Source organism: Pseudoliparis swirei, chromosome 11, assembly GCF_029220125.1.
Source record: "Pseudoliparis swirei isolate HS2019 ecotype Mariana Trench chromosome 11, NWPU_hadal_v1, whole genome shotgun sequence".
NCBI classification, from domain to species: Eukaryota; Metazoa; Chordata; class Actinopteri; order Perciformes; family Liparidae; genus Pseudoliparis; species Pseudoliparis swirei.
In genome coordinates, this window is record NC_079398.1 from 24,991,690 (window position 1) to 25,003,214 (window position 11,525).

At 44.1% G+C, this 11,525-nt stretch overlaps 1 protein-coding gene across 3 annotated transcripts in view; it reads right to left on the bottom strand.

The window, feature by feature from the left end:
* dph6 (diphthamine biosynthesis 6) overlaps positions 1-11,314 on the bottom strand; it is a 70,653-nt gene extending 59,339 nt beyond the window's left edge. For all 3 annotated transcript variants that reach the window (XM_056426180.1, XM_056426181.1, XM_056426182.1), the window contains exons 1-3: positions 11,190-11,314; positions 10,349-10,440; positions 9,553-9,737 (exon numbers count right to left, since the gene is read on the bottom strand). In XM_056426180.1, the coding sequence (XP_056282155.1) occupies positions 9,553-9,737; positions 10,349-10,440; positions 11,190-11,212 (300 nt within the window). In that variant the 5' untranslated portion in view covers positions 11,213-11,314. The remainder of the gene's footprint in view (positions 1-9,552; positions 9,738-10,348; positions 10,441-11,189) is intronic.
* Between the last annotated feature and the right edge of the window lie 211 nt (positions 11,315-11,525).

The window sequence follows — 11,525 nt, forward strand, 5'->3', positions numbered from 1 at the left end:
CAGCCATGTCCATCAGGGTACTTAGCCCCATGCAGTCATTAACTTCTGTTACTAATTGTCAAATTCATTAAACTAATCCTTCCCCCACATCCGGATGTCTCTCGTGGAAATGGATGGAGAGGACTGAGTTATTAAGATGTCAGCTGTGGGGAAGATTAAGGCCAGCAGACATGCTCCACAAAGAAACGACACGGCCATTAAACTCTACATCAAGGTAGTGCGTGTGATATACTTTGTAATTATATATACATTCATCTTAGTAAGGGAGTAAAAGAGTGGTTGAAATGTATTCACAGTCACGCCTTCAGTCAAGATATGCATCTGCCCCAAAGATACATACACGGCGCCCATAAAGCACCGAATTCAACTTGAGAATGTTTCATCCGCTCTCGCTTAAAGGTACTTATGCATTCCACATATTCAGCCCGGGTAGTATTCAACGTTCACGGCCATTAACAGACAACCGAGGCAATTATAAAGCAATACATTATTAAAGATTAAATATTCATATCGAACACATCAGAACCCTCATTAGCTCTCTCTCAATGGCTGTCACAATGAGGTCTTAATTATACACCCTAACAATACAAAGCTCCATTTTGCAAAATGGAGGGTTTCCAAAATGCCTGCTTCAGCCTGTTCTGACGACAGGAAGCCGGCGTTGGCAGACCTCGTGTTTACACGCGGCCGCATACTTCCAACGCAAAATACTCTTTTTATCGAGTCCAAAGTTGTTGACACGTACGCTATTATATAACGGCTTAGTGAGTAAGTCATTCGTACATGTAACATTCTTCGGCGGAGAAGAAAGACAAAGTGGAGAAATTAATGAAAGTGGTTTGAATGACAGTTTGCTCAAGGGCACCGGGGCACCATCACACGCGTTCCATGGTGGGTGTTGCACTGTCATGAACACCCACAGCCTCCTATCCCTCCCCCTCCTCTCCAATCCTCCTTCTCCTCTCCATCCCATCTTCCATCAAGTAAGTGACTGGACGCACCACGGCTTTAATGTTCCCTCCATTAGATCAGCTCTGGACCCGTTGTAATGGGATTGTTCTCCCCTGTTCCCCGACACGGTGGGAACATGGGGAGGGGGTTGGACCGTGTAGCAGGAGCTCAAGTGGATGTGGTACAGAGGGTCGGGCCAGCGAGGGTCAAGCGGTTGTGTTTAATGTAATGCGGACATCTGACAGAAAGTAGGAGGAGACGCTGGTTATTTGTTTTAAATCAGCTTCCTCATTAACATTCTGCCCGGTGACACCCCAAGGTGACTCCCGGAGGCGGTGAAGGAGTGATAGGAAGTGGCAGAGGTGAACACCAGGTGCGGGATACACTTTGGACCAATTATAATGTTAGAAGTTACACCCGATGCTTTCAAGATTATATTCCACTTTTATATACTGAGGCTCCGACACGATGCACCGTGTCTGACCCATCACAATAAAGCAACACACGGACATGCGAGCTTAGCAAATGTCTCTGTAAAACAAACACCGGCCGAAGCCTCGTTCTAAAAGGCTTTCAGAGACATTCCCTCCGGTAGACGCGTGGTGCCGTCTGTGTGAAGCAGCTGCTGACGGACGGGCTCTCTCTTTGTGCTCGTGGATGGGCTGAGATGACTCACCACGTGTCAGTCCACAACCACACAGAGCGGCGGACTAAGAAAAACAAACCGCGCACACAAAGCCGGCCGCTCACAAACCCGAATACTCCGACTGGTTCCTGAGATTACGCAGGTCAGAGCGACAAGACGGGGAGAGAGGAAGCCGAACAGGGGGAAGCCGTATCCTTCGTTGAGGCACTGATGCAGGTTTGACCGACAGAGGACGTGACAGGAGACGCGATGACGGAGGGACTCTCATCGGCCCTCAGGAATGTGACAAGTGAAAAAAGGAGAAACATCGACTTCGTGGAGCAGTGCAGCTCTTCATGGCCGAGTTTGTATTTGTACAATTCCCAGCCTGAAGTTTACACACATGTACACCCACACACCCACACACACACTCTCTCTCTCTCTCTCTCTCTCCTCTCTCCCTCTCCCTCTCCCTCTCCCTGGGTAGTGATTTATTTACAATGACAGAGCTGTTTTCAGCGATACAGCCTGAGCATAAATATGCCATGCCGCACAGCTGGAAAATGTAGAAATTCATCAGGGTTAAAAAGTAGAAAGATTAACGTTTCAGGAGTTTCCTCTCAGATATATATGGTTACGTAAACACAGGCCAGCCAGTCGTCAGGCGGGGAGGTGGAAGGCCTCGGCCAAAGCAAGCACAAAGGCCTAGTTTCAGCAGGCCAAGGACAAGGAGGCTTTCCACATCTACACGCATGGAAAACTAAATGTTGGAAAGCAGGGGGAGGCACAGGAGGGTTGTTTATCGATGTACTGTAATGTCCATGAATACTTGCAATTCAAGCAAACACATCCAGTAAGCTCTTATTAAATGCAATAATCTATTGGTGGCTTCTACATTTAACACTTTGTGCCTCGATGGGATTTTTTTAAGAAGACAAGAAATCATGTGACTTCCTCCAAATATTTAAGGTCTCGCCATTAAAAGGATAAGTTGTTCCAATTAATACGGTTCTGCAACCGTTTACAACAGGGCAGACATACAAAGTCATAATCCCAGCTCTGTCATTGCAGCATTCCCCACTTGGCTGAGGTAAGACTGTTTGAGCTTCTGAGGCAGGAAGCTGCAAGGAGGACAGAATCAAAGACGAGTCTCATGCCACAGAGAGGTAAACGATGTCAGTTGCTTTTCATGGTCCATAACAACCACCAAGTCCACAGGGTGTATGCACGCACATGTATTGACGTCCACGTATATACACACAGTAACAAGTGGCCTACAAACACACACACACACACACACTCCAAATGTAAATGTTTTTCTGGTAGGGTCAGGTTCCAGGCTCTTGGCATCTTGGCTCTCCTGTCCTCTTATCCTCCATAGCTCCAACAGACCCCCCCCATCATCCCCCCTTCCCTCCCCAGAGAGACTGGAGGAAAGTATAGCAGTGATGCTGGTTTAACCCACTCTCCAGACTCCAGACAGTGTTTTTATATGGCTGGTTATGACTGTGGGAGGTGATGGGCCTGCCACAAATACATATTTCTTGAGGGGAACGGTTCACAAAACAAAACATAAAGTCCTCTTAATTGTGGCGTGGACTGAGCGCTGTTCTTCAGCCGTTTGTTCTGACACTACTGGGCCTGACTAGCTGTTAGTACTGGTGACGAGGTCAAAAGTCCAACCTCCACAGTGACGAGCCGGATTAGCTGAAAGTCAAAACAACTGGAGGAATACGTTAGCCTGTGTGCGCCATGTAAATCTATCTTCATACTTTCGGATTCTCTCGGGGAGAAAGTAGACAGTGAACAAAAACATATATTTTCATCAAGGGTGAAAGTGAAGATGTAACAACAGATCTCTCATGATCAAAAGTAGTGGAGAAAAAAAAAGAAAAATCAATCAGATTTGGTCAGCCAGGCCTAGAGAACGATCACATTATGTCCCCGAACTTTTAATACAATCAAACAGAAGATACATTCGAGAGAAATACTTTCCATAATGGCGTATTTACATTAGTGCACAACAAAACATATTAGCCAATATTTGAAAAGGCAAATAACTGCTAGAGATACATCTACGATTCATCCAGCATCAAAATACAAAAACACAAACGAGACCATGAACGCACACGCACACATTCTTCATTGGAACAATGTTCAACCAAGCAGTGGTTCGTGCCCTTGGCAAGGCGAGATAAGGCTATCAGCTTCCATCATCGCTAAACAAGATTGAGCAAAGTACATTAAGCAGAAAAATACAAACAAATTACAAAGGCTTGAGGCTCGGCTCTTTATCTAATGTTTGTGGGGACTGTTAGCGTCAGTTGGAGGGAAACGGGCCTGCGTCTAATAGATCCTGTCCCGCCACTTCCACACGGCCAGCGAACAATACACAGCGCCATTATCTCAGCGCTAATGCTATCCTTCCTCATGTGCAAAACAAGCCCGCAATCTCAACCCCACTGCCACTGTGTCGACCAACGTAAATACCGGCGGTCCCAGACCAAAGGAACAGATAACAATGGCTATCACACCGAGAGGCGACAGAGAGACAGCTGGGCGAAGGGATCCAGACGAGCTCACGCTGAAATATATCCTCAAGTCCGACGCTCTAAACTCCCACTGCAAATGTAAGAGAAGAAAACTTTCCACAAAGTGATTATCCATTGGTTTGAGATCGCTTTTAGGCTACGTCCAATAACACCATTTGGAGGTCCCTTTGCACCACCAAGCAGCTACAACCAGCTCGCATTCGCTTTGCTATTGATCGGATCTCCTTAACCCTCGCTGTGACCCCAGAGGTCATGATTTATGTATTAAGCAGCTTTTTAAAGTAATCCATTTTCCTGTTGAACCCCCGATGTACATCTAATGCTGCACCATGCTGGTAATCAGAGAAGGGCTGCATGTTTGGTTTTGAACCCCCACCCCCCTACATAGTGCCCCTCCTCAACGACTTGTCTCACAACACCTCAGCTCCCTAATCAATAACACAGAGCTGCTCGTTCAACCGGAGATTCCTCCGCCTGCCAGCCAGCCTACCCTCCTCCTCCTCCTTCTCTACTCCTTTCTTTCTCTTCTCCCTCAATCCCTCTCCTTCCTCTCCTCACAGCAGGATTCACCTCCATCAGGGCACATGCAAAAGCGCAGTGCCAGGCTTCTGAAGGGTCCGGATGAAAGTGCGACGACAACAAAATGGAGACAAAGATGCCGGCAGAGGGAAGAGAGAAGGAGCGAGGGAGAATGAAAAGGAATGTTTGGACTTGTGGACAGACTGCCTCTGCGATCTCAGAGGGCCCCACTCTTGTCTGCTGATGTCGATAATGGAGCAGCAGTCGAGACAGAGGATGAGGGGGGAGCGTGTGTGTGTGTAATAAAGGCAAGAGAAAGGGGGGTTAAGAAGAGGATTATCTCACTAAAAACAAGGCATTTTAACACACCAACGAAAGAGAATGTTTCATCTCCAAAGGCTAAAGGTCTCACTGCACCTCTCCAAGACTTCTCTGGAAAAAAAATGCTGGTTTGATTAAAAAGAAAATGGGAGGTAGGAAGTCGGGTGTAGGTTCTGCATAAAAAAAATTAAAGGACGGGTGTTTTTCTGAAAAGTCGAATGCAATACAGGATAACAAATAAGATTTGAAAGCAACATTTCGTTCTCAAAGCATGACAGAGATGTCACAGTGCAGCTAATTAGAGCTGCTAGAAAGGGCCGTGTGCATAGATATCATCTATTGTTCTTCATCACGCTAATGAGCTTAAATGTCTTTGTCTTCATTCATCAGCTCAAAGGTTGCAGAGTTGCTGCATGGAGTCACTATCTTTTCATATATATTATCTGTTACTACATCAAGTGAATGAAACTCTCTTTGCATCTTCCCAGAACTCAATGCCATCCGTGCCCTAGAGCCCGTGCGACTTTCAGGTCACAGCATTTCTGTTGTGCACGATGTTCTAGATTAGAATATGCTATAAACTTACAAATGTAGTGTTTTAAAAAAAATACTACGAATACACGTTTCACTCGGCAGAGAGAAAAGGAGTCTGTATGGATGACAACAGTGAGAGTACTTCTTTCACCTGGAAAGTGTTGAAAGAAGGCAAACTGGGGCAAAAAGAGAGGCAGAGGTGTGCAAGGAGAACAGAGATAGTCCTGTTGTCATGTAACAGAGGCCCGGTTTGACCTGACCTTGAACACACCAGTGTGCCCATGTGTGCGCGCACTCACACACAGGAACAGGGTCACGGGGCATAAAGAGCCACTGTGTCAGGTCACAGAGCACAGAGAGAAGGATAAAGGACTTGAGGGATGTGATATGACTAATATGAGGGGTTTTGCAGGCCTTCGGGGGGACTGGCGTTACAGCCTGGGGTGAATGACACTGCTGATCTGTATCACACATCAGAGCAGATCACAGCAGCCACACACATGAGGTATGGACACACAGCCGGAAATCAAATGTCTCGATCCACAAAAACCAGGATACTTCCAAATGAAAAAAGGAGAGTAATTAAATAAACTTCACATACAAATATTATACTGGCACTTAATGTTCATTTTTTAGCTTGCCCTTGTAGCCTGGCAGAGGACCCAAGGAATTCAGCTATTCAATAAATAAAATACCCTTACGGCCATAGATGTGCAAACAATCCCCCCCGCTGCTGACAAAACTGTTATTTCTCTCCCTCAAAGAGCGGGTTTAAAGATCAGCACCTAGCAGGATGGGACGGGGTACGCTGTGGCTTGCATGTCTATCAGGTTACACACTTCAAAGACACACTGCCGTACACAGCCAGCGATGAGAGCAAAGGGGCCAAGGATAGGGCCACATTGTCATTCTGCCATTAGAACTGCTGCCAGGGGATGGACGACTCATTTTTTCGATGATAATTGGACTTCTCTTCCTCCGTCAACAATGGTTCTGAAGAATATGATCTCTTCCTTTGAATCTTTTGAAAGGGCTCCAAACATTCTCCGAGAGGCCAACGTGTAGAGTGTCTTTGGTCTGTCGGCTTCTGGGAGCGATCCATAGATGGCACTGTTGGCTCATGCTAAGCTTCTGTTGCCGGCGCTGCAAAAGGCCGAACCTCCACTTAAAACTCATCAACTCTGGATCTGAGAAGAAGAAAAATATATTTCATCTATGCTCAAGTGTCATTTGCCAAATATAATCTTGTAACTTCTAATTAATTCAAACTGCGAGAAAGAATATTTCAAAATATAACACTTTCCAAACAGATCACCTTTTTTTTCCATGCTAAAACTGTTCTTTCCAGTAAGGGTGATTTCACAGCTCATTATCAAAAGAAGTGTTTCTTCTCTCTTTTTCCCCCCTCTATCACTTTCTTCACTAATCAACAACACCACACACTTTATGGTGGGAACAAAATACCTGGACTACCAGGTATGTGTGGTGAGCAGAACTGAACAAGACCACAATCCATTACTTTTTAAGAGCATATTTAAGATGCTCTGACAGAACTGTGCAAGTTTCTAAATCATACGGGAGGCAATGACTTTACAACCCTTCTCAATGTGGTACAAATGGTACGAGTCAGTAAACCTAGAGATCAGTCAGAATACTAAAAGAGCAACATGAAAAAGAAATGTGTATTCTTATGGTTGACATGGGAGAGAGAGAGAGAGAGAGAGAGAGAGGAAGCCTGTTGTTTATGGAGCAGGTCGGTTGATGATGGTGAGAGGGGTAAACGGGGAGACGACTGGAGGTCTGCTAGCCCGCGAGGGCCCCATGGGAGTCCAACTGCCCTGATCTATGGCCCGTGTGACTGGTGAGGTCAGACCAGAGAAGCCCTGGAAATGGGAAATTAGCAGCCCTTTGCAATTAGAAACCTGACCACAGGCAGAGATGGTATATTGCATCACGCACCAGATAGACGTCCACTAGTTTACTGTGAACGCTCAGGAGAGCAAAAAAAATGAAATTGGACTGGATGTATGTGTGCGTAAACTCTCAAGAACTACACACACACAAGAGCTTTCTCGTGTAGCTGCATGTGTAAAACCTGCGATTTATACAGAAGATGACAAAGAAAGTCAGACAGAGGGCGCAAAACGCCCCGAGGCGGTCTGACTGGCCATTGCCACCCAGGTGGTGTGCAGACTTGCAGGTGCCCTGGAGCAGCTCTAAGCTCTGGATGAACATGTCTCCACACAGACCTAACCAAGCATCACCCCCCCCCCTCATTTACACCACGTCAAGCCGACTCCAAACTCAACAACAAACCCGTATCCACCGTCCCATAAGAAGATCTTAAATGTTGATGCTGCAATGAGAGGTTGTGTAGGGGAATGGAGGGGAAAGGGTGTTACACAGGATCAATCCCACACCCTGTTCCCGCTGACAGCTGAGAAAGTGTGTGTCCAGGTAGCTTCCTCATGGCTGCAGGCGGTCAGGTAGGCGGGCGGTGCCAGCGGTGTGTTAAACACACACGCAGTCAGCCTGTCAGTCAGCCACACAGCAGCGCATCAGACCACCGAGGTCTCATACATAATTTGGCATCAAATGAATATTTTGTCAATGTCCTGGCAAAAGTGGTATTTGATGAAATATTAATTTGGTGATTAATTTTTGCATCTGATCTTCTGTCAAGTGAGATTAAAAAATAAAAATAAATGGATATTTTCCTGTGAAGCCAGTTGTTCAAGGGCACCTCTGTCCAACTTCACACACACAACTTTCATTAACTGATACAACAGGAACACTATTTTCCCAGAGTAAGATTAAAAGAAAACTTCCTCCACTTTGAAAGTGAAATGGAGACATACAGACGGACGGAAAGCACGAGCATCGCTCTTTAATCTGCTGAGCAGCTCGGCTGCACTTTGCAATAGGTGCGAAGGACCGTTTGTGTACAGCAGGCCAGATGAAACTAGACAAGCAGGGTCTCTTTGAGGCACTGAGTGGCTCTGAATCCACAGAGAATGACTTGTAAAACGTCTCAACAGTGTGACATATGTCACGGACCTGAGCAGAGATGAGGACTTTAGGAATGCTCTGAGAGCTCGTTCACTAAGAAGCAGTCAAGCATATGTCAGTGGTGGCAAGGAGTCAAAACGATAGTATAGATGCAGCATTGCCATGGCGTGCTCACATTATGATGCATTATAACACTGTTCTGAATAAGACTACTTTATATGTCATAACTACGTCAACACTCTTATATTACATGTGCAAATTGTATTTGGAGATTTTTACTCGAGGCTTACAAAAAACATATTGTACAACTCCTGTATAGTTAAGAAAAATGAAAATATACATACAGGACTGTCTCAGAAAATTAGAATATTGTGATAAAGTTCTTTATTTTCTGTAATGCAATTAAAAAAACAAAAATGTCATGCATTCTGGATTCATTACAAATCAACTGAAATATTGCAAGCCTTTTATTCTTTTAATATTTAATATTTTTTAATTGCATTACAGAAAATAAAGAACTTTATCACAATATTCTAATTTTCTGAGACAGTCCTGTATGTAGTAAACGTGTGCATATATTATACCTTTTACATTTAAATTATAGATAGGGGATAAACAAAATAATTGGATTGCATCTGCCGAATATAAAATGTTTTTAAAAAGCCAAGCGAATAAAAAGCTGGTGAAGAAACTGGAATATGCTTCCGCGACCGAAGCCACGGGTCGGAAGTCGGAACGGCGTCGTCAGCGGTTGCCGCAGTATGAGAACAGAGCGGCGACAATTAGCTTGCTGGTGGGGTACAAAAGAAACTCGCATGCAATAACATCCACGTACGGCTGGTGAAGAAAGAATAAAGCTTGTATAACAACATACAATATGGAGAACTACTTTATTCTTTGCTTTGTCTGCTTTAGTTCTGTATGTTCAAAACATATCAGTTTGATAACTAATGGAAGTATCACTTATCATTTGGCCAGATGACCTGGGTTGAAGCTGGATGTAAGATGATAAACTACGATATTTATCACAAAGAGGCCTACCTTGACGAGGAGCAGCAGCTCGTACAGATCCTCCACCTCGTCCCCCTCCGTCACGCTGTAGTTCCTGCTGGTGTTCAGGCTCGAGCCCCGGATGGTGCGTCGGTACAGGGGCAGATCCATGGCCTCAGCAAACAGGTGTACGGCCTGGTGGCCCACGGTCTGGTACATGTAGCTGTCCAACTCGTCTGTGAAGGAAAAGATATTCAGCCTGCCGCCTTGTTTTGAGCCACTGATCACGGCTCTGGCAGTAATAAACAGGACGTGATGTTGGAAAAAGATGTTAAACAGCAGCTGGATGGGTGAACTATGACATTCAGATTTTAACCAATTATTACACAACAATATGCGAACGACAAAGCTAAAACCACCTGTTAAACACTCAATACTAAAAAGTTACATTAAGTTCCAAATGTAACACAATTTAAATGAATTAATATTTTTTTAGTTTAAAGCGATAGCGGCATTATTTATATTTTTATGTTACACAATTTAGTATTGTGTGTATCTTATGCTGTTTTTTCATATGCATATTTACTTCATTGCGTTTTTATTATAAATGTACCTTTGGACAATACTAAATTCCAAATGACAGGTACCAAGAACAGCGCAGGAAGATAATATAACTGAGCATACACAATAATGCTACACACTCTGCTGTAGGATACACCGCATAGAGCTCTGCAGTGCTTCGATTGTGTAGTTATTAGTGTCTCGGACTGCAGAAATGCAACTGGCTGGCCCGTATAGCCCAGCTAGCCCTCGTAGAGCATGAACCCCTGCAGGGCGTCTTCCTAACCTGTGTTGGCAGGACGGAGGTTGGCCAGAGCTGCGATCCGGTGCCCAGCAGCAACGCACTGCATCATGTTGTAGCAGCTGTCTTTGCCTCCACTGGAACACAGCAGGAGGAAGAGGAGAAGCTGCGTAAGAATCATTAAGATAACGACCTCTTATCAGGGGTGTACCGGGGCGAAATAATAATAATAATGATAATAATTACAATAATAATAATGATAATAATAATAATAACAATACAAATAATAATGATAATAATAATAATGATAATAATAATAATCACAATAATAATAATAATAATAAAATAAAATAATAATAATAATAATGATAATAATAATAATAATAATACATTTCATTTGGAGGCGCCTTTCAATTCACCCTACAATAAAATAATACAGGGTAAAAGCATAAAAGATAGAAACAACATTAAAGCAGAACATCAACATAAAAACAAGTCCAACATTCACACGAGACAATCCTGATTAATCAGTACCAAACTTAAACATCGGAATGTGATTCAGCAGCATTGATATTAGTGGTGAAGAGCCTGTTTGCGGCTGTGCTTGCTGTCCTGAGGATGATGCAGTAAGTTATGGACTTGGTGCTACTCTTGTAACGTTAGTTGTTGTCAACACCTCTATAGTCAATAACCTTAGATTTCTAAAAGTGATATGTTACATCGTGGCTTTCTAAACTGTTATGAGCGAAATACAACACCTTAAAGCTCATGGGAACAAGTTATCGACCGTCTGTTGACAACATATCTGAGATGTAGCTGCTGCCATGCTACCAAAACAAACCAGTGATCGCACGTTGAGACAGTGACGGCGGAGGAAGGCGGTTACCTTATTAACGCAACCACGTTCATCTTCTATCGTGCTGCTCAACGAACTAATGACAGACACGTCGTGGCTGTCGCGGGACTCTGCGTGATGAACTCTACGCGATAACCGCGCAACCGGTGCATGTACACAACATGTGAGCGCTTGACTTCCGGGTTATTGAAGGACCCTTCCGTGTAGCAAGCTGCCCTGTTATATGCCTGATAGTAAATCGGTCCTTTTCATTTTCTCTCTCTCTCTTATTATTATCATTATTATATATCTCTTTAAATATAGATATATATGTACAAAAAAGTTAATAACGTTCACATTACTATGACTATATGACTATGATGATTC